Here is a 21,890-nt window from a genome sequence, read left to right on the forward strand (position 1 = left end):
AGCTTCTGGACTTGAATTTTCTCCATCACAATTGATCTTAAGATAATTTTTATTATTTCGTTGCTAGGCTATTCGGTGTATTTCTGGAGCCATAACCACTTAAAAGAAATAGGATTTTGCAACCAACCTAGTCAACGTATGAACTATGAATGTAATTATTGTAATCATGGCATACTAAATATCGTATTACTTCATCTTTCTTTGCTACACAAAAATTGCCGAAGAAACTACGGCATTTGTGTATGTTCCCTCACTCGAGAAATGCTTTATTACGTTTAACTAAGCATGTTTGCTTTTATTATCTTTCGAATATGTTGTTTTTCCATATTCGATGTTTCAAAATCGTCCAATGCAGGTTCCTTAAGTCAAAAATTGCTCAGATGCAAGCTCATTAAGTTTCCTCAGCACGTCGGTAACCAGATTCCACAACACAGGCGTCAGAATGCAACCCTTAGCGTCGTTTCTTGAGCAGAACTGCCACTACTCAACTATCTTATCTCTGTGACGAGGAATGAATGCGGTTGCTAAGCATTGCGTTGATCTAAGAGATGTGCAAGCACACCATGAGCACGTATCACTTCCACAATAAATGCCCTTGTCAAAAGTCAAGCCATATCTCGGTATACACCCAAACCAGATTGCTTAAGCGAGATGGCTTTTTCGGTCAAAAGACAAATAAGAACATTTTTCTGATCCATCACATAAGCACAATTTGATTTTTAAAGGGTTCATCCAAAAATCTTTTGATTTAAGGATTGTGTTTAGCCTGCCAATCTCGTTCAGACCAGAGATATTAATAGGTAGCTACATATTTGTTACCAAGCAGTCCGTCAAGTCTTAATCAGGTAATAAATGTCCTACATCTCTCATGCCGACGTCGGTTCCATGCTCTTCTCACATCTTTCATTATACGTTCAAATTCAGTACTCCACCAGAAGGTTTTCCTAGTAATTTTCATAGCACGAAGCGAACAAGCCTCTTCGTAATATATTAATCGTCTCCAGAAATGCATTTTTACGACTTGAAACGCCACCATTCCTATCTATATCTTCAATTAATACTAATACTAAATACTCACCTCCTCGGAATTGGTAATGAGCCTACTATTGACGTAACGGAATTCTCCCTCCAGTTTCTGTTCCATGACCGTCAACCGACCTGCAAATTACAATCAAAGCATTTAATAGATTATTGTAGGAAAAAAACTGATTCATCTATACCTGTCGGTTTGCGCAAATTTGTCAGAAACACCCCGGAGAAAAATAGATACAACAACAAGATACCGGGCGTCGTCCCGCCCAGGTTGGTCGTCAGCCTGTACACGTATATCACTATATCCAGCAATGGTTTGCAGATGTTGGAGTACAAATCGGTAACGCTGTCGCAAAACTTATCTATATCGGTCGTCAGCAGCTGGTCCGCGTTGGCTATTCGGTTGTCCAGGTTGGACATTTTGTAATAGGTGAACCCTCTGAAATAAAGAGAAACATTACCTTAGAAACGAATTCATACAGATAGGTATGCCAGAATACTTACTTCAGGTACTCTGCATATAAATATTGTGATAGATTCGTTCTAAATCTAAGTTTTAGTTCACCAATACTCCATTTGAGTACGTTGTTGACCACCGCGATCTGAAACAATGGAAAATTTTATTTTGACGACCCGGTAACAACATTCACACACGGAAAGTTCCAACGTACAGCTGGCAGCGCCGACAGGTACTTGACCAGTGCGGAGCGGAATTGAGCCTTGTTCATCGTTATGATGGTGCTTTCGATAGCTGTCGCATTTTGGATCATCCAGATATCGCTGACTGATCGTGCGATGAGAGCGGCGGCAATCACTAGAAGCAGTCCATTTTCGGCGCTCCATTTTTTGGGAATGACGATTTCTGAAACGGAAGTAAGAAATTGGTTTAGAAAATATTGAAAATAACAAACTAAATTTTTATATGCAACATGTGAACACATATTCATCCAAAACGATCAAACTATAAGCAGCAGTAAAATAAGACAGCTATGCACCGTTGCGCAATGACCTTGATCCAATGCAACAGTTTTAAACTGGTTTGCCCGGTTTACCACTCTCACTCAGTGCGTGTTTTAGGTCTCGCGCTGTGGTGGCAACTTCCATCCACGGTTTGCTCGGGGCTAGGTGTGTGCGTGTTTCGTCAGTAGCTTTGTCACGATCGTAATCATCAGTGAACAGTTAATTCACAATAGGTCAGTGACCGCAGAACGATGGCAACTTTGCCATTGAGTAATTTTTGAACCGACTTGCTTGAGGTGTCGTATTAAAATTGGACACCCAAATATTTTACAATTGTTTAATACTTGTATATATTAATCAAGTTAAACCAAAGATAAATGGACGTTACGAGCTATTTCTATTTAATTTGTCAGTCAAGATTTAATCAAGGCAATGTTCAGTCAGTTTATCCGCTGTCAACTCTAACCATCAAGGGCAGGTGACTTTCACGAGCTGAAAGGAAAACCTGTCCGTTGTGGACGGACTACGAACCAAAATGCCCCAATAATAACTCTGCCTATTGAGCCATTCGTTGAACAAAGATGACATACGCAGGAACATGGCGAACATAGGATCATGACGTTAGGTTTTGCATTAATAACGAAAAAACTAATTTTCAACCAATATTTCGAAAATTACAAGGAATAAATGAAAATTTACTGTCTTTACATAAATATTGGCCCGGTGAATATCATTCTTATTATTAGTGAACGAAATAAATATACCACTCACAATAAAAATAGGAGAATACGACCCAAATCAAAATGAAATAGCTCTATGCAATATTCCTCCTTGTATTTCGACTTCATTTTGTCTGAATTCGACACTAACTTAGTAACAGGAATAAGCTAGCGCCGGATTGACGCAAGCTCTAAAAACGGAGATAATAGATTGTGTGTGTTCCTGAGCAAACCCTAGTCAAACGTGATGTCCCGCAAGAAAAGGTGTTCATTTTTAAGCCGATGTGTGAAATCAAAACATTAGTTTTACCCAAATTTTTCTCACCTAAGGTGAAATATAGCATAGTATTAGTATATCTTGCATTGACTCGCTGTGCCAAAATAAATGCTTCGATTTTACTAGTTCTCATCAGATCAAAAACAAGCTCCTCTTTCTTGCAGGACATCACGCTTGACTAGTGGTTTGCTCAGGAACACAATCAGTGTCAATCCGACGCTAGCTTAGTCCTATCACTTCGTCGGTGTCGGATTCTGATGAGACGAGGTCGAAACGCAAATGCCACGGTACACGGTACAAATCCGAATCAACCACTATTAACCACAAATCAGACTTCAATTGAAGACCGAATACTTTCTTCATCCTCTTCGAGTTAAGATAACGTCTTCTATATGTCGTGGTATTGAATCAGCCAATGTTTCCAAGGCCGAGAAATCGATTTATTCCCACGCTACTTGAATTGTTATTTACAGCTGAATTGTTATATGGAATTGCCATTTGCCAATACACACTGAGACAAACGAACAAGGTATTCAGTCTTAATCAAGATATGATCCATGTGACTTGCTTCGGTCCACAAAAATCTATTTCACTCTGATTTGGGTTATAGAACTATTAATATAAGATTTTTCTTGTGTGCGGTATACTTATTTCGCGCACTGTACTACTATTCGATTGACTTCAATCGAGTTACGACTGGACGATTGTTCAGTCGATTTTAATGAATTTATTAGGGGTCGGGCCCTCTTAGGTCGTGCCTGGAAATAGTACACGTTATCTGATGAATGGAGCATTTACACTTGTTAGAAATCAATTATCATTCTGACATAAAATTCAGTTTCTAGTACTAGAATACGAGGATATGACAAAAGGAGGGGTAAAAGCTAGGTTAAGATCACTCTCAGAATGTATATTTAATTTGCATTAATGCGTTAATTTGCATCTCTCATAACGACGCTGAATTTCTCTGGATAAAGACTCGACACGTCTATCGTCTGTTTACTAAAGGGCGAACACGAAATTATTGCGACACCGAAAATGTCATACCAATTTTCTTATAATGTTTAAAATCAAACCAAAATTTTAGGGTAGTTTCATACATATATTTACTTCAAAAATCAAAAGAAAAATTAATCGATGGAGCCTTGAGTGTAAAATTGAACGCCCTTTCGCATGATGCCCTCCATCAAAGTCTTTACAGTGTCATCCGGTACCAGTTTCTGTTTTTTCCATTTTCTTAACATGTCGTTCTCGTCTTTAACTGTCTTCTTGCTCTTCCGAAGTTCCCGCTTCATGATTACCCAGTGCAGCTCCGGACAGTTTGGCGGATTCATGTCCTTTGGAACAAAATGGACAGAATTGGCCTCATACCACTCCAGGACACTTTTAGAATAGTGGCATGATGCCAAATCTGGCCAAAATAGCGGAGCTTCGTCGTGCTGCTGCAAGAACGTCCGCAAGAGCAGACGGCCTGCTAAATGAGATATTTGGAGGCGAACTTCGACATTTTCTTCTTCTTAAATTTGTCGTCCACATAGAACTTGCTCTTGCCAGTGAAAAACTCCAACCCCGGAATTTGCTTAAAATCGGCTTTTATATACGTTTCGTCGTCCATCACACAGCAGCCATATTTTGTCAGCATCTTCCCGTAGAGCTTCCGTGCCCGAGTTTTAGCCGTCGATTGTTGCCGCTCATCGCGGTTTGGGAAATTCTGTACCTTGTATGTATGTAGTCCAGCTCTCTTCTTTGCATTCTGGACGTAGCTCTGCGACATGCCGATCTTTTTAGCCAAATCACGGCTTGAGACGTTGGGATTTGCTTTAATCATCCGCTTCACCTTTCCCTCCGTCTTTTTGTTCTCCGGTCCCGGTTTTCTTCCAGCTCCTTTGCCGTGGTCCAACGTCAACCGCTCCTGGAACCGCTTCAACACTCTGGAGACGATTGAATGGTGAATGTTCAACATTTTTCCCAACTGCCGGTGCGACAGGTCAGGAAATTCCAAGTGTTTGGAAAGAATTTGTTCTCTCTACTCGCGTTGGTTCACCTCCATTTTCGTTGAATCGAAAAACACGACTTCGAGTTTGACAGCATGTGAACAATACACATCAATGAGAAAGTGTGCAAAATTTGGTTGATTTTTACCCAATGGTAAAAAAGTTGAATGTTCGCAATAATTTAGTGTTCGCGCTTTATATCACTAGGCATAAGATTTGGTAAGAAAAAACTGACGATGTAGTAAGCGGGCCTGAGTTGAACCTCTTGAACTGACAGGATTGGATTGAGTTCAACACTGCAGGGTGCCATGTGTGTGATCTGCGTTAGGATAAATTAATTTATTTTTCTGGTTGTGTGCGTTGGGTTGATAGGAGTGAATTCTCATGGCAAAATGTTTTCGGTTTGCGTAGGTGTAGGTACGTACACATTTCGTATATACGTGATGCGTTTTTATTACTAAGGCTGACAACATGCTTCTGTAGGTATTTCTAAAGCAAGGGCGGACTGAGCTGGATTTGCGCCTACTGAAGGACGGAGGTTAGTTGGAGATTCTGGTATGCGCGGAGATTTAGTTATATTAGAGCAGTTTCAATATGTTTCAAAAAGTTGCGAAGCTAATTTATAGCGATTCTTAGTAGTCGACCCAAAAGTAATGACCATTATAAAGCACTGGTTGGATTTTATTCTTATCACAGGTTTCCAAGCATTAATATTTTATGTCAATCAAATTCTATAGGGTATATTTAGTAGCGTGGTGTTTAATATAGGAGTTTAAAAGTGGAATAAGGATCTTTAGGGATGTGCGGGTTAAGGCATATTCTGATGCAGATTAGTACCGTGAGTTGATATCTCAGTCTTTTTAAATTTTTTGGCCCGAAACTATTGAAAAAAACATTTTTTGGTTTATTTCCTTTTAGGACAATAACGCATCCAAACCCATGCGACTTGCACGACTCTATAGGTTGCCTTATTAGATCTACCATAGTTTGCAGATGAAACTTGGGATGGCAGGCTGCTAGCAGATTGACAAAGTACCACACGCTCATTCAAAACTACTCAAAATTTGAGTTCAGAGCACTCAATTTGAAAAATAGACGCAATATGTCAAAAAATGAGTTTTAATTTGGGTAGAGTTAACTCAGCTGGTGAATAACCATTCAATTTTTAAATTTTTGAGTGAAAAAATTACTTATCCTCAAGAAAAAGTGCGAGGAGTTCGACATCGTCTAAAACTTTAATAAAAGATCTAGCCTCGGACCTAGTAGCAGTAGAGTCGAAGCAGAACATTCAGAAAACTAAAAGGTAGGTTTCACTAAATTTTGTTTTTATTCTAATCTAACTTCTATTCGTGTTTTTATAGTTTCTGCTAGTTCTACAATGTACCGATTGGTATAAAAGAGATGTGAAGAAACGTCGTCGGATTATATTTCCAGACATCGCTAGCGTCTGAATGAACAGGTAAAGGATACTTGAAGTATCGGTGAGATTCTTTGTAATAATATTAAAAATACTGAATGATTATTTTTCAAATTTGCTTTTTGAGTAAAATGTACTCACATTTGACGTTTGCATCCAAAACTCAAAACTGAGTAAACGAGGCGAACTCAGTTTTTGACCATGTGCAGTTTTTATGAAATTGAGTGGCTAGCCACTCAAATTTGAGTTACTATCAATGAGCGTGCAGATCATGCTGTGTGGGGTGCTGTCCCGGTTAACAATGAGGCGAACGAGATATTTGCAGATACGTCATTTAGTAGGACAACTGTCAGTTTGCTGGTTGAATTTATTTTTTTTTTAAATTTAAAAATCATAAAAGAATAATCAAAGTTTAAGAATGATATGAGTGTACTCGTAAGGACACCCGCTACCAATACATATGAAACACTGGCGCAACTTATCCAAATTAAAGATCCCTATTGCAACGGATGCAATCGTACTCCAGCAGAGGGTTTTAATTTATTATTATGAACAGTTTTGGTTCGAAATTTTAAAATGTTATCTTTTAAATTGCAAATTAGCTCCCTGAACCTATTAGATCATTTGCTGCAGCAAACCATGATCGACTAAGTTTGTTCGGTATCAGTATTATCACTGAGAACAGACATAAAAGTAAAGTTTTCAACTTGTGTAAGAAATTAAACTATCGCTTTGAAACGACAACAGCAAGCAGCAACTTGCCACTGGTTGGCGCTTGGATCGGCCAGCAATCGCTGTACGGGACTTGTATGCAAACTTGGATACAATGGTGACTCACGCACGCGAACGTGTATGCGATGGTGATTTTCAACGTATTTTCATTTAAATGTTTACACAGGTTTTTCGGGAAAGTTTGTTCTAGCTTATATGTCTGTTCTCTGTGTTATTATGTTTCATATTTTCATATTTCAGTTCACATTAGAGATCGATATGTTACAGTAATGTTTCGATTATATCACGGTCGGTCTGTATTTTAGCGTGATATATTTGAAGCGTGATATATTCAAAACAAAACAAAAAATTACATTCAAGCATTAACTCATGTATTTCTATAAACAAATAGTAATAAAAAGTTAAAAAGAGTCAAAAATAATCAATCATAGTAGGGTAATGAGCCTATTTTTGCCATATTTCTATTATCACAATACCCATTTAAAGCCGTTGGTTAGAGCAGCGTCTGCCATCTTTGTTCAACGCATTGGGCCAAACGGTATGGCATCAGCGGATAATTTTTCTCCACACAGCTTCAGTTTACCTATCCCGTACTGTTTCTTAAAAATGTTGAACCACCCAAAACTAAACTTGAAGGAATCTGGCACGCTAAGGTTTTGGACAAATATCTTGAATATTAAAATCAGTGTATTCGAAGAGACTACGATTCAGTTTTCGTTGTTTCAACATCCATAGAGATAGTCCCATCTCCAATTGTTGATGTTGTCCTTTCAAAAGAAAAGTATTCACATTAATTCAAGAGAAATGCATGTCTCGTCATACCTACCATATCGCGTATTTTGGTTTTCTCATTATTTTTGGTAGATTTTCTTGTGGATAACAATTAAGTGAATAAAAATAAGTCAATTTGTTTACTCGTTATACCAGACGGCCCCTTAAGGACACGACAAATAAGTTACGAAGAATTTAAAACTAAAATTGAAATCGGCCGATAGATATTTCGGCAATCCAAGCAACAAAGTTTTTGGTAAAACATTATTTCGAGATTATTTACGTTTAAAGTTTCGCGCCACGCTCACGTAAAGGAACAGCGCTACAACTTTGCTTCTACTGCTTAAACATCTATGAACATACCGATTTTCAGATACTTTCTTAAGAATCTGTACATTAAGATAAACGAATATAAAAGATCGACTTTTTGACCGACCTCATCATATATAATCCGAAACCCAATACAGTAGGATTCCGATTTTGGCAACAATTGCATTTTTTCAGTTGCCAAAACCGGAACCGTGCCAAAAATTTAACCTTTTTTCTAAACTTTAGATTTTCAATTTACGATTTCAAAAATTTTTTAATCATATTAATGAGATGAAAGAAAAAATAAACAAACTCAATTTTATTCGTGTTTTTATCAAATTCAGACGTCGTACGGTGGGGCAGAATGCTACTTTCGACGCTCAAAACCTCTAGCACCTTGGGTATATATCCTGGAGGATTAGTGTTTTTAGAAAAGTATCTTAGATGGAAATGATAATTATTTTGACAACTTTGGTTTTGATCTAGATAAGTAGAAACTGATCTAGATCAGTTCTATCTTTTGACAGAGGTGTTCTATCAAAAAACTTTTTTCGGCAAAGTTGTTTGATATTTTTATTGCATGTACTGAAGACTTATAACTTATGTAGATGGCGCTACATGACATTTTAAAAAATACTTGAGAAAATGCGTTTCGGCTTCGCCTCATCAGAAACCGACGCTAACTTATTGTCGGAATAGAAGCCGAAACGCAATTGAGTATGAAATAAGGATTTGTGCCCTCCTGTACAAAGACTGGTTTTACCAACAAATTTTCACCCTAGTGAGAAATTTTGGTTTTTACCAAATTTTCCTCCTTAGGGTGAAATATAGCATAGTTGAGAAAATGAATTTTAACATTTTTGTATGAAAAATATATCTAGAAATAAATGTTTTATTCCTAAATCTTCGCAAAAAAACACAATAATAAAAAATGCTTCGAAGTGTGATAAATGTTATCATGACATTCGCTCCTGGGATTGTTATCTTTTCTTTCGTGAATATAATTGAACAATTTTGTTAAAAAACATAGCTCTTTTAAAAGATACATAAATTTTGTTCTCTATAACTAACCAATCGTCGATCTTCCAATTGGAATTGATAGATTGAAAATCAAATTGCAATGTTTGAAGATAGTTAGTTTAAAGAAAACCTGTATAAATCTCTTGCAACTATCCAAACAAAAGGGATTGAAACATCAGTGCTACTGTGAAAATGTGCTCCAAAAAAATTCCAAAAATCTCTAGAACAATGCATTTGCGAGAAATCAACACATCAAAAGATAATATAAGCAACCCTATTTTTCAAGAGCCACCCTACCTTAAATCTTCAAAAAAAAAAAAAAAATTATAACAGATAAACCATTATAGATAGCCTTGTTTATTTAGCAACCTTGCTTCAATTCATTTGTGTTATTATATTGTAGGGCATTTCGCAGGTAAAATTCACACATCTAAACAGTCGATACTTTGAACACCTCAACCACTAATTCCATTCATTTGACTTTGACCACCCTAATTCCATTCATTTGAAAAAAATCGCCAAAAAAACTAACAAATGTTCCAAAGCTAAACCCAACTATTTGGGGGCCATCAGTTTTGTAATCCCAAACACGTCTTTGGGACGCACCATGGTCAGCTTTCGATATGTACTGAAAATTTAGTGCCAAGTATTTTATTGACGTCGTAATAATTCAAAGAAAGGCTCGCAATGTTACTAAGGTTCTATTGAAAATTTTCTCCAGAACTAATCTTATTATGCAGTGTAGCGCATTCCTCTGTACTTGACTCTTAAAGTGCTCTGGGTCTTACTATAAAAATTGATTCCGTCAGACACTAGATACACTGTTACCAGTTATATTATACATAAATAATATATTTCTATACTTATTGTGATCATTAAACACAACACGTATAGTGTACAGTATGGTTAACCCTTAAATGCATAACACTGTTTCAAAACAACATTGCGAAAAACATCTCAAAATTATCACAGTAATGAATTGGAACTATGAGACAATTTTAACAAAATTTAAAAAAAAAAAGATTTGCCCCTTTGAGGGTTAATATGACTTTCATGTTTGAAAATAAAGTCAAATGTGATGTCAATTGATATTAAAAAATATTTATTGCACAGCTTTAAAAGACATATTATGTACAACAAGAATGTTGCCACAAACGGAACCCATTTATTGCCAAAATCGGAGTGTGCCAAAATGGGAGCAAGCCAAAAACGGAATCTAACTGTAATAGGCTCATTACCCTACATGTAACTCGGCAAATCAATTGTAAAAAAACCCTGAAAGTACCAGGACACAACATGTGGCTTAATTGGATCAAAACGTAGTGTGTCTTGTCCGTTTTTGAAAAAGCGTGATATAATCGAGACAAAACCGTGATATAAACGAGTATTGATATAAACACATAGTGATATAATCGATACATTACTGTATAGAGCAAAGGGCAAAAAACAGATTGATATCTTGTTGTATAATTATAGGTACAATTTCATATCAAAGAATGATTTTAAGAATCCATTTTTCTCTTTTTTTTAATATTCCGGTTCATTTCAAACATTCCTGGTTCTACAGATGATTTTGTTTCCAAATTGTCGAATCATCATCTCTTCGTATATTTTTGTGTCTTCTGAACGAGTATTAATGCAACAATCGCCTTTATTAATTTCTCCAGGCACCCTGACACTAGTTAACCTAGCCCCAGAAGTACATTAAGGTGTACCCAAGATTGCAAACTTCTGTTCTACACGACAATAAAACCAAATTAAATATTAACAGCTCTAATAAAATGTTGAACCCATAAAAGCTATACTGGATGGAACATGTTACTTGGACAATTACGTAAAAAAACAGTAGTATCTTGAAATTGCGACTATTGTGGCGAATTTAATTTGCATTCCTATAATCAGTGCAATGTGTAACATTCGTTCGTGGATCATAACAATAATAGGAGGTGAACGGATGAGCGACCGTTTATTGAGCTGCACTTCGTACCGGCATGTACCGATCAGCTGATGGCAGAGTGCATTATAATGCAATCTCGTTTTCCTAGTCGGACCACTGCCACTGCTCACACCGCTACAGATGCATCTGGTAGTGGGTGTAATTATTATAAACCATTATTTAATTCGACCCAGCATTACAGAAGCGTGTTGAAATGGCGATCTCGTTGAAACAATGACACATAGAGCACAAGTCTCGTAAAGTATGAAACTTTTTTTTTGCAAAATGCAGCCTAATTCATACCGGTACCTACTGTCTGTATATTAACGATTCGATGGGACTGAATCTAACGACACCTTTTCTATAAATATTGTCCATTGGAATCTTGCTCAAGTGGTATCGTGTTGCAAACAGCCGTGAATTAATTCCGCTCCACTCTGACGATGACGAATCAATGATCGAAACTGTTAACCTTAAGTGGTGTGCTCAAAATGGGGTGTTTTAGCTATTTTGACTCTGCTAATCGAAACGGAATCGAGTACCCCCTATTTCAATTCTCTCATTTTAGCAAACGTGTTGAGCAGAGAAAGCAGATGCTGTTCTTATTAATGGGTACAAATAAGCAGTCTTTTTACGGCTCGCGTAGGTACACGATACATAACACAAACACTATTTCAAAACATGGTTGAAAATAATAAACAGAGATGGCAAAAGCAAATGGGTGTTCATGAGTCCGATTAGCAAAAGCTCAATAGGGTCAAAATGAGCTCATCACGCCACGCCACAAAACACAGATAGCTATCAGCACTAGTGGCCTAGACTAAACTGCAACCAAATCCGTGAAAGCAAAGGAAGGTTGCGCCAAGGTAAATGTGAGGATCTTTTTCATTGTTTTTGATTCTGTTTCGTATTGAGCAAAAGCTCAATAGGGTCAAAATGAGCTCATCACGCCACGCCACAAAACACAGATAGCTATCAGCACTAGTGGCCTAGACTAAACTGCAACCAAATCCGTGAAAGCAAAGGAAGGTTGCGCCAAGGTAAATGTGAGGATCTTTTTCATTGTTTTTGATTCTGTTTCGTAGTGAAGGGTAATTATTATAGGTAGTTTTGGAATATTTAAGTTAAATCGAAATTTCAAGTCAAAAACATCGATCGAAAAAGAGATCAGATTAGTGGCTAACGAAATTATAAATTGATTATTTAATTAACTACCTTTATTCGCAAGACAGTCGCTCGTGTCTAGAAAATCCCATCGGGCGTGGGACAATTATGCGATTTTGCGCAGTTCAATTGCTTAAGTTTCGCCAAAGGCTCAATAACCAACGCCCTTGCTTCTATGGAAGCATGCAGCGTCTTTTCTCAAAAACTTTCCTACGTTGGCTCTTATCAAAAATCACGATTCGCAACAGACCCGTTCAAACTGTATGAAGCTACCTCTCCGAGGCTACAATCATACAGCTGGCTAATGATGAATCAGCATTTTTAGTCTGCTCCCTCTGTGTAATTAAGTCGTTCAAAGATCAGGCACGGTATCGGGCTCGAAGTTGCACTTTTCTTGGCGACGAAACTGTTCAAAGAACCGATCGATTATGACAAGTCCGAAACGCTGCGCGACGAACGATGTCGGCTTCAGTTTCACCTAGTTTTGCGCAATGGTTGGTAACTAAGCCAAGCCAAAATATAGATAAGAAGGTCTGTGGATGGAATCAGCTGAGTTTTTTTCTTTATCTATTCGCGGATTTCGTCGACGAGGTGTGTGCCGACTTGTGGAAGAAAATGAAAAGGGTGAGCCATTCGGTGAACGCATGTTAAAGATAGGAGATTTCAACCGCATAAGACCAGCTAGTTTGTACAGTCATGCTTGAGAATTGTTGAAAAGCTTAGCCTCTACGGGCAAATTTGTTTGTTCACCTGTCATTGATACAAAAAAAAACTAGTTTTTGTTCTGATAGTACTGACGTCAACATACCAGCACTTTGTCGTCACAGTAGCTGATCGAAGGGTCGTTCAATTTGTGCGCGTTGTGATATGTGCACCGAGAGGAGAGGAAGAGATGCAAAAATATGATCAGTTGGATTACCATGAAGAATGTTTCCTTCAAACTGGAAGAATTATATTATTAGTCTCAACAAATACCTCTCATTTCAGAAATATAGTCGAAACAAATAAAGTTGTTAATAACTCAAGCTGGCATTTTATCCAAAAATTCACAGAACTCTACAATAAGGCTTTTGTTTGATTTCAGTAAAATTCTAATTCAAAAGAAAAAAACAAGGACAAGTAAACAATTAACCATTGAATTCATTGATTATCTCGGTTAAATAAATTTTATGCATTAAATATATTCGGCCTATCAACTTATTAAATGCATAATAAAATGCATAAAAAACTTAGTAGAACAAACGAAACGAAAATAGAAAATGAATAGCCAACAGAGGTAAAGCAACAAGTCTGTGAAATTTAGCACTGTGACAATTTCTCCATTTTTCAAATACGCGATATTTCAACTTTGTACCAATACCTATGCAAATTGAAGCTCGAATGAAATCCAAAACGTTGACACCACGCAACTTACTTAAGCAATTGTACCACCTTTTGAACCAGAGAAAGAGACATAGCAATAGGTAAATACACTTACTCAGCAGTGCCCGCAACTGCTTAAAAAATAGCGAGTTCACGTGCGCTTTGGTTGTCCGCTTTTCCTTCTTGTCACTGATAAAGTACTGGATTTCATCCTCTGGTCGCTGTTTGCTGCAAAAAAAAACAGAAACAAACGGAATGATTATCCTAGTGCCTGGCGTAGTGTTCTTGTTCGCAGTCATTACCACCAATCGCAAATTTTAATATTTAATTGCCATAAATTGCCGCTCTATACGTATAACTGTCCCATGCGATATAGGATTCGCTATACACATGGGACAATTATGCGTAAAGTGGTAGCAAATAAGGAATATAATTTACATGAATAGTAAATGCATTATGTGAGTGCATTGGTCGCAAGAAATGGTTATGGGCTCATTTTGATAAATTATTTTGCTGTAACATTTTTTCTTAATAACTTGCTACCCTACAGACTAGCAATCATAATATGAAATTATCGAAGATATAGAAATAGGTACCGTATATCTTATACACACGGGTGCATCGTCCCGCAGGGAAATTTAACAGCTGTACAAGATTGCACAACACACTCCTAGCTGACGATATCAGCAACGTGTAAACTGAACCAGATATAGGCAACTAAACACTTACCGAGCCTTGTGAACCTGCTTGCCGTACAAGATAATCCAGGCGGCGGCGGAACAACCCGCTATTGCTATCGCCACATTCTGATTAGATGCTATCTTGCTCAAACTTGGAGCCATTTCTGACAGGATCCAGTTGTGCACAGAATTTTCTCCGGTATAATTATACTGTCAAAACAATTATTTTATTTTAGTCTTTCTTTTGCTTCTAAAACTTATATAGACAATTCACTGGCTCTTTCCGTACAGCCCCCTACCGGAAGGGTGACACAGCACTTGTGCAGCCACAAACTTGGAAAGCTTCTCGTCGTCTTTTCTTTTCCGTCCGCCGATCGCACTTTATTGTTCAGCTCAGCAGGTGATTAGCCGCACTCTTTTTTATCAATCACCAACCAGTTCGTGCAAATCAAAAACCACGAACGATATCGACCTTTGGAACCACTTCGAAAAACCGTAGGTACTGCTGGAAGTTGTTAGGTGGTACCGCAATAATTAAAATTGCAAAACTTGCAAGCGACCGATTTTAGGTGCAATTCGAAAGCAAAATCGGAAACGAAAACCGGATGAAGGTGCATTTGCCAGTAACTGTGGTTTCCGTAATCGAATAATATGGAACGGGGATGGTTCACGGGTTACAAAATCTTCCACAGTTAATGGCCACTATTCGAAACGACGAGAACCACGAACTACAAAATCACGTCTACACGAAACGAGCGACATACTGAAACTGAATCGATTGTGACGTGCCAGTGACAGGTAATAATAAAAATAACAACACCTGCGCTCGCAGCATAAAACAGTGTTGCAAGATGCGCATAAAAAATTCTAGATTGACATGCGCACCCTGTGTTTCGTTTCACGAACCAAGAAAATGGTTTTGAGTTATGTCGTTTTCGCTTGAAGCAGAAACTAACTCAGTTTCGGACCTAACTGCTGTCAAACCGTTTGTTTGAAGCCAGTTTCCAACCTAGGTTATGCGCCACTGAACTGAAAATCGGGTCGGGTTCTAACCTGAAATATATTTCGGGTTCGCTCACACCACCGCTGTTTGGCGAGAACCCAACTCAGTTTCATTAAAAACGTTCGTTTGAAGCAACTAACCTGGGTTAGTTTCTAGGTTCTCAATCGAAAACGACATTAGACAAGCGCCATACAACTCGCAAACAAATTTAGGGAGCCCGGAGCTTCCCGGTCAAACCATTCGGAATTTGATTCGGAATCCTGAATGGAGCCAGTATGAATTCCAAATCAAATGCAACAACTGATTCTGAGTCGGAATCGGTTGTTGCATTTGATTTGGAATCCATAACGACTCCATTCAGAAATCCGAACCGGTTCCGGAATAAGTTTAACTGGGTTGTTGGCGATCATAAACACTTTGAAAAAACTTCTCTCGAATCAGGCGCGTAGCCAGAGGGGGGGGGGGGGGTTAGAGGACTGAAGCCCCCCCCCCCCGGAATGTTTTAAAAATAAATCGAAAAACATGCTTATCCGCGACTTTAAACAATTTTGTAGCTTGTTTGGTGTGAACAAATTATTGAGAAAAAGTTAAAGAAGATTGCTGCTTACAACCACCAAAACAATGGTCACGGAACTCAGTGTGGTTTATGTTTCTGTCCGCGCCAGTTCGAAGCGAACGACAAACATAGTTATTTTTATATCGTGGGTCTTGTCTGAAGAACAAAGAAAACTGCTACTATACTTCTTGCCGTAGAAATCTGTCAAGATGAACTAATACGTGCCAGTTCTGAAAAAAACGGCATATTACGGTTTACCCTAGGGTGTGACACTCTTTTATAAAAATATTTCCACTGGTTTTATATTTTTTATACTTCCTTATATTTATTTATATTTGTCTATAAAAATTATAACTGTATTCGAATTGTTAAAAGTTCGAAAAGAAAAATTCGAACAGCCGTTACCATAGTAGTCTTAGCAACGCGTGTGATTAAAAAAAAAACAAAGAAAAATAGTACTGCATCAACAAAAAATGGTAGGTACGCTTTTAGATTTACACATAGTTCTTTTTTTTACTCACGATTCTTTTGTCCCCTCATCTATTAATCAAACCCGATTTGACGGCAGCTTAGAACCTGTCAAATTTATGCATGGTTCCCTGATAAAAGAACCATAACCATCACAGCTTAGAACCCGCAAAACAACAACATCATCACCGATTCCGTTACTCAATTCTGTAGGCAAAACCATGTTCATTTCTTCAAACGTGAAAGGTAAGACAATGATCCAGCGCATATCCATGGTCAAACGCAAATGACCAGTAATTAACATCAGCAGCATAAAACTATCGTCACCCAGATTTCTCAGCAGCAGATACAGCAACGGCACGTTCAGGCACAACAGCAACAGTATGCAATGCTGCTCTAACAAGCGGGAGCACCGTAAGCAGGAGGAATTGCTATTCAGTCAGTGCAGCAGCTGCAGCAAGGTGAGTCATTTTTAATTTCGAACAGATCAGTACCTTGTTCAGTACATTGTAGTGCAATAATCCTATCCTTTGAAGAAAAAGATCGCGCTAAAAAAATCACATCTGTTTCAGATCGAATTGGCCACAAATCGTTCAACAGCAGTAAGAAGACAAGCGGTTAACCACAAACACAACAGCAAGGTGCTCGGAAGGGATTTTTTGTGCTTCAATTAAATCGTAGCCAGAAACAAAAACGCTTCTTTGTCAAATCACAATTTTGTTTTCTACCAGTTCCTTATACCAAATATAAATATGTATTTGCCTATACTAAAATAGCTGTATTAGCACCGATAATTCAACCATCCCAAGTGAAACAGCCACTATGTCAGCGCCAATCACCTATATTGCACAGCAGCAGCAAATTGAAACTTCACCATCCGACCGGTTGGTAGTAATGCCGCAGCAAGCTGATTTTTTTATATTTTGGAAAGGATCAGTGCATTGTATCGTAATAATCCCAAATATCGCGCTCAAAAAATTACATTTCTTCATATCGAATTGGCTAGAATCGCTCAACAACAGTAACAGAAAACAACCGGTCAACTGCACACAATAGCAAGGTTTACAAAAATCCCGGTTTATCTTCAATCATATTTTTAACTAAAAAAAACATTTATTTGAAACATGACCTCCAAAATGCATTTGATGCCTTGTGTCGAAACAATGATTCTCCTTGATTTCTAAGTATTGTTCGTAGTACTCTCGGATTGAACATTGGAGCCTCCGCCAAAGGACGCATCACCGCCTTTTATCACTGCCTGTTCCAGTGCAGCAATTTTATCCAAATCAAAGCAGATGGAAGATTCGATTTGATGTGTTCAAACGACCTGCAATCGACGTCCACTCGGGCGAATTCTTGCCAGCAGAAAGGAAAGCCATGTTTGATTGCCTCATATAAATGGCTAGCAATCGATGTCTCTAACAAGCCTCGAAGCTTGGCAATATCCGCCACTGAGCGACACTCCAACCAGAGTTTCCAAGTTGTTTGCTGGGTTGATGATAACTTACAGTGGGCTCCGCTTCAAATCCCAGTGCATGACAGACAATCCATCACTGCTGTTACAGTACCAGGTAAAAAGTTCAGTTTTTGCTGAATGGAGGACAAAAGATCTTTACCAAATTTTTGAATCATAATATCAGAGAACTCATCTAACTTGGCATGCTTCATTTCCTCCAAATTCAGCGGTCCAATGGTAGCCATCTGGTGAAGGGCTTGATTCGAAGCAATCACATAGGGCATACATTCGTAAGCGGTGGCCAGTTCGGAGCGCTTTTTCAAGAGAATATTCACCATATCCTGAATAAAGTCCTGCTTTTGCACAACTGTTTGCTCCAGTATACGAGAACTTCCACTTACAGGTGGCGGTAGTAGGTTTGGAAGCGCCTTTGGCTGGCTTTGAAAGTCCGATGTTGTATCATACAGTGCTTGCGCTCGAACATGCGAATAAAAGTAAACTATTCACATGTATTCCATTTTTCTAAAACATCCTTTTCTTTCAAGCAAAACGGTCAATGCTTTCCTCATCTCGTGACTTCCCGAGACCCTGACAGGTATTTTCAAGTAATGATCATAGTTTCTTGCTTTTGGAGCCGCGCAGCAGTGCGATCGGCAGCGCAATACCTGTATCACCACTTTCGATAGCTTACAACAAATGTTCCGTATCTTTACTAAAATCATAATTATCGCTCTCGTCGATCCCTGGTAACCTGATTATCTTCTCGTAGTAGCTCATGTGTTTTGAAACCAGCGCGACTCCAAAACATAATACACTTGGATGGTTGTCCATCCCGGACAGCTCTACCGCCTTCCTGATAATAACTTTCTAAATCCTTCGACGCACCATAGTGAATGACCAGTCCAACATCCGGTTTGTCGATTCCCATTCCGAAAACTATCGTGGCGAATAATCTGAATGCAGTCTCGGACAAAGCTTTGGTGCACCTCTCGCCTCTGCTTCAGCGAAAGACACGCATGATACGGCTCACAATCAATCCGTTTACTCTTCAACAGCTCCACAATCTCTTCCGTTTGCTTCCAAATCAGGCAGAAGATTATGATACTACCTTCAGTGTTTTTGCTGATGTTGCTCAAATTCAACGATAGAACCTTTGAGAGGATTGTTCTACATTCTGGAAGAGTGGGAATATATTAAGAGTGGTTTGAGGATTAGTATCATTATTGTACGTACCTGCTGTCCCATGAGCAATTTGACCTCTTTGATCTTTTCCGGATATCTTGTTTTATGGCGCAGGTACAAAGGTGTTCCATTTTTTAAATTTTAGTTATGCACGTCTTGATATCAACAATGTAAACAAATAAAAGGGAGAACTGACATAAATTCACCGCACGCTGAGAATAAGTTCGAAAACAAGTTCGAAAGTTATATAAGTATAAGCTGTCTATAAAATTATAATATTTTATAATCGTCTATAAATCTACAAAAACATTATAATTGTATAATAATTTATGAGTTATTGGAAGTGTCACGCCCCTTGGGTTTACCCTAATTACAAACCGCTGAACATAAACAATTACCGATTTTGTGGCACCTGCTCAAGTAATATTAGCAACGGAAAAAACAGCACAATCATTGAAGATGATCACAGTCGTAAGGGCAACAAGAAAGAAAGAAATCAGATATTCACGAACGTAAAGGGAACAATCACGATGATGATACGGATATGTACAATAGTTAGAAATGAACAACCCCAGTACGCAGTTTGAGAGGAACAAATATTTCCCCTCTTCGTAAATAGGCAATGGCTGCAACGGACAAAAATATTTCAATTTGCCGAGATCGATATAGCCAAGAAGACAGTTTTTGTTTTCACGTCATTTTAACGCAATATCATTTTTATTGGCACTTAATTTTATTTTCATGCGAGGAATTCGCTCCATATTAAACGGAGGAGGAAAAAAGAATTAGCTAAGTAAGTCGCCTGAAGAGCATCTTTTACATCTTTTCTATGCACTCAGAACAAGTGTTTTAGGAATTGCGTTCTGATTCTCTCAAATCGGTTTGAAAAAACGGCATTTTTATAAGCACCTTACTTCTTCGTTATGCGCACAACGTTCAACGTGAGGTGCACTAACTTTAATTATTTTTCCCAAATTTTGGTAAAACAAACTTGTATTGAAACACTAGAGCTAAATGAAAACAAACCAATTGTTGAAAAGATTAGTATCAATATGTTTGAATTGACTTAGAAAATGTAGCTACAAGCATTATATCAAATCAAACTTCCAGAAGGATATAGACAGTAGACCATACACCAACCGTTATCAAAAGTTTCACATGAATTGGATAAAGTCTCTTCGGTGAAGTAGAAGTAAGTGCGATGTATACTCTTCGATGTGTCGGAAGCAAGTGATGCTAAAATTTTTGGCTCACCCATATTTATAGTTTATTTAGGTAGTGTCATCATTGTTACATTTAACAATTTGTACGTAAATTAGAAAATATCACTAATCGGTGCCAAATGATTTCCTTTCGATTAGTGAACATTTTCCCATAGTTCCTGTAGTAAATTGAATTCTGTTTAGTTTCTATTAGTAGATTAATGCATTTATATGTATATTTTGCATTACTTAAAAATCCATGAATTCCGAAATAAAACCTATAAGCTTCGTAACCGATCAAGAAAATAGGAATTGAACTGTTTCGCTGCATCTACAAATTGCCAGTCGGATCAGATATTTTTTTAGCAAATTTCAACATTCTCTGCAACGATAAACTTGGATTTCATGCTCATATGTTTCAATTTCATGGAGATAACCTTGACATGGATTACGGTGGAATTCATTCCATCACGGAAGAATACTAATTGATTAGCAAATGCGTGTATAGTTTAGTGAGGCGGGTACTACTCATTCAAAGTTAGCAATGTCTACACCTTGTAAACGTGTAGTCTAGAATACCTTGCATTTTCTAGCACCATATGGGATTGCATAATCGTTTGAGCTCTAGAATATTCATTTTTGAAACTGGAGAAAATTGTAACTTGTAAATTAACAAAATCAAATTCAAAATCAACAATTTGGCGATGTGCTATAGCCTTTCTTGTAACAGATAACACAATTTTAGTATGTTATCTGTTACAAAATGATGGCGACGCCGGTAATTCACTGGCAAACTTTAAAAGCAACCTAAAGCGCGATTCAGACGATACATCAGCTTCCGTCAACGTCAACGGAACGTCACCGTTCCGTCAGGATAAGTTAAATACGTTTCTTTTGCGCTCGTTCACACGTGCCATACGTCAAAACGTTTCGTGCCGTTGATGTTGTGTGTGAATGACTCCATTTAACTGCATGTAACTTATCCTGACGGAACGGTGACGTTCCGTTGACATTGACGGAAGCTGATGTATCGTCTGAGTCGTCCTTAATACGGTAGAGCTGCTGCATTGTCTGTCCCATCTAGTCTCGAACCACAGCGACTCCCTCAGTCAGTGACCAGCTATTCCTCCTGGATTTAGTCAGTAGCAGGGCAATAATCTTCTACCGCCTCCTTCTACACTTTGGAGCAGCTTGCTCCATAATTTCAACAATTTCAAACCCTGTGTAAGTTGCAAAAACAGTTCTAGTGGCCGCTAGAGTGGTTCTGGTCCACTGGATTGCTTGCTCACTCAAGAGCAAAATCATCGAGCTCGGTGGCTTCCTCGAAGAAAAGCTGAAGATGATTATGAAGATGAAGGCCAATACACGGTTCTGACACCGGAAAGTCTCACCCCACTGACCCGTTCCGAGGCTTATACAAATATCGATCTGTTTATCGTCAATATGGACAACATCTCGCAGCCGGAACTCAATTCTACCATCTCGAGACGTGTTCAGATTTCGACAAGCAACTACACTTCATTGAAGAGGCGATCTCTCTGGCACGGGATCAGCATGTCTCATCTTCCCGTACAACGAGTAAATCAGTAGCTATTGACAGCATCACTAGCGATTTCATCCGTTTCTGTAGCACCACTTGCAAACAGTACC

At 38.2% G+C, this 21,890-nt stretch overlaps 1 protein-coding gene and 1 long non-coding RNA gene across 2 annotated transcripts in view; one reads left to right on the forward strand and one right to left on the reverse strand.

The window, feature by feature from the left end:
* The window catches only part of LOC131681175 (ATP-binding cassette sub-family D member 3), a 29,446-nt gene extending 14,302 nt beyond the window's left edge, over positions 1 to 15,144 (reverse strand). The window contains exons 1-6 of the mRNA XM_058961888.1: positions 14,423 to 15,144; positions 13,809 to 13,921; positions 1,704 to 1,894; positions 1,537 to 1,634; positions 1,221 to 1,471; positions 1,079 to 1,158 (exon numbers count right to left, since the gene is read on the reverse strand). Of these exons, the coding sequence (XP_058817871.1) occupies positions 1,079 to 1,158; positions 1,221 to 1,471; positions 1,537 to 1,634; positions 1,704 to 1,894; positions 13,809 to 13,921; positions 14,423 to 14,535 (846 nt within the window). The 5' untranslated portion in view covers positions 14,536 to 15,144. The remainder of the gene's footprint in view (positions 1 to 1,078; positions 1,159 to 1,220; positions 1,472 to 1,536; positions 1,635 to 1,703; positions 1,895 to 13,808; positions 13,922 to 14,422) is intronic.
* Positions 15,145 to 16,604: 1,460 nt separating this feature from the next.
* On the forward strand, positions 16,605 to 17,055 carry LOC131681310 (uncharacterized). Its single transcript, XR_009303895.1, has 3 exons — positions 16,605 to 16,646; positions 16,732 to 16,861; positions 16,973 to 17,055. It is a non-coding gene; the product is annotated as an uncharacterized LOC131681310 (long non-coding RNA).
* The last annotated feature ends 4,835 nt before the right edge of the window (positions 17,056 to 21,890 follow it).

This window comes from Topomyia yanbarensis, chromosome 1, assembly GCF_030247195.1.
Source record: "Topomyia yanbarensis strain Yona2022 chromosome 1, ASM3024719v1, whole genome shotgun sequence".
Classification (NCBI taxonomy): domain Eukaryota; kingdom Metazoa; phylum Arthropoda; class Insecta; order Diptera; family Culicidae; genus Topomyia; species Topomyia yanbarensis.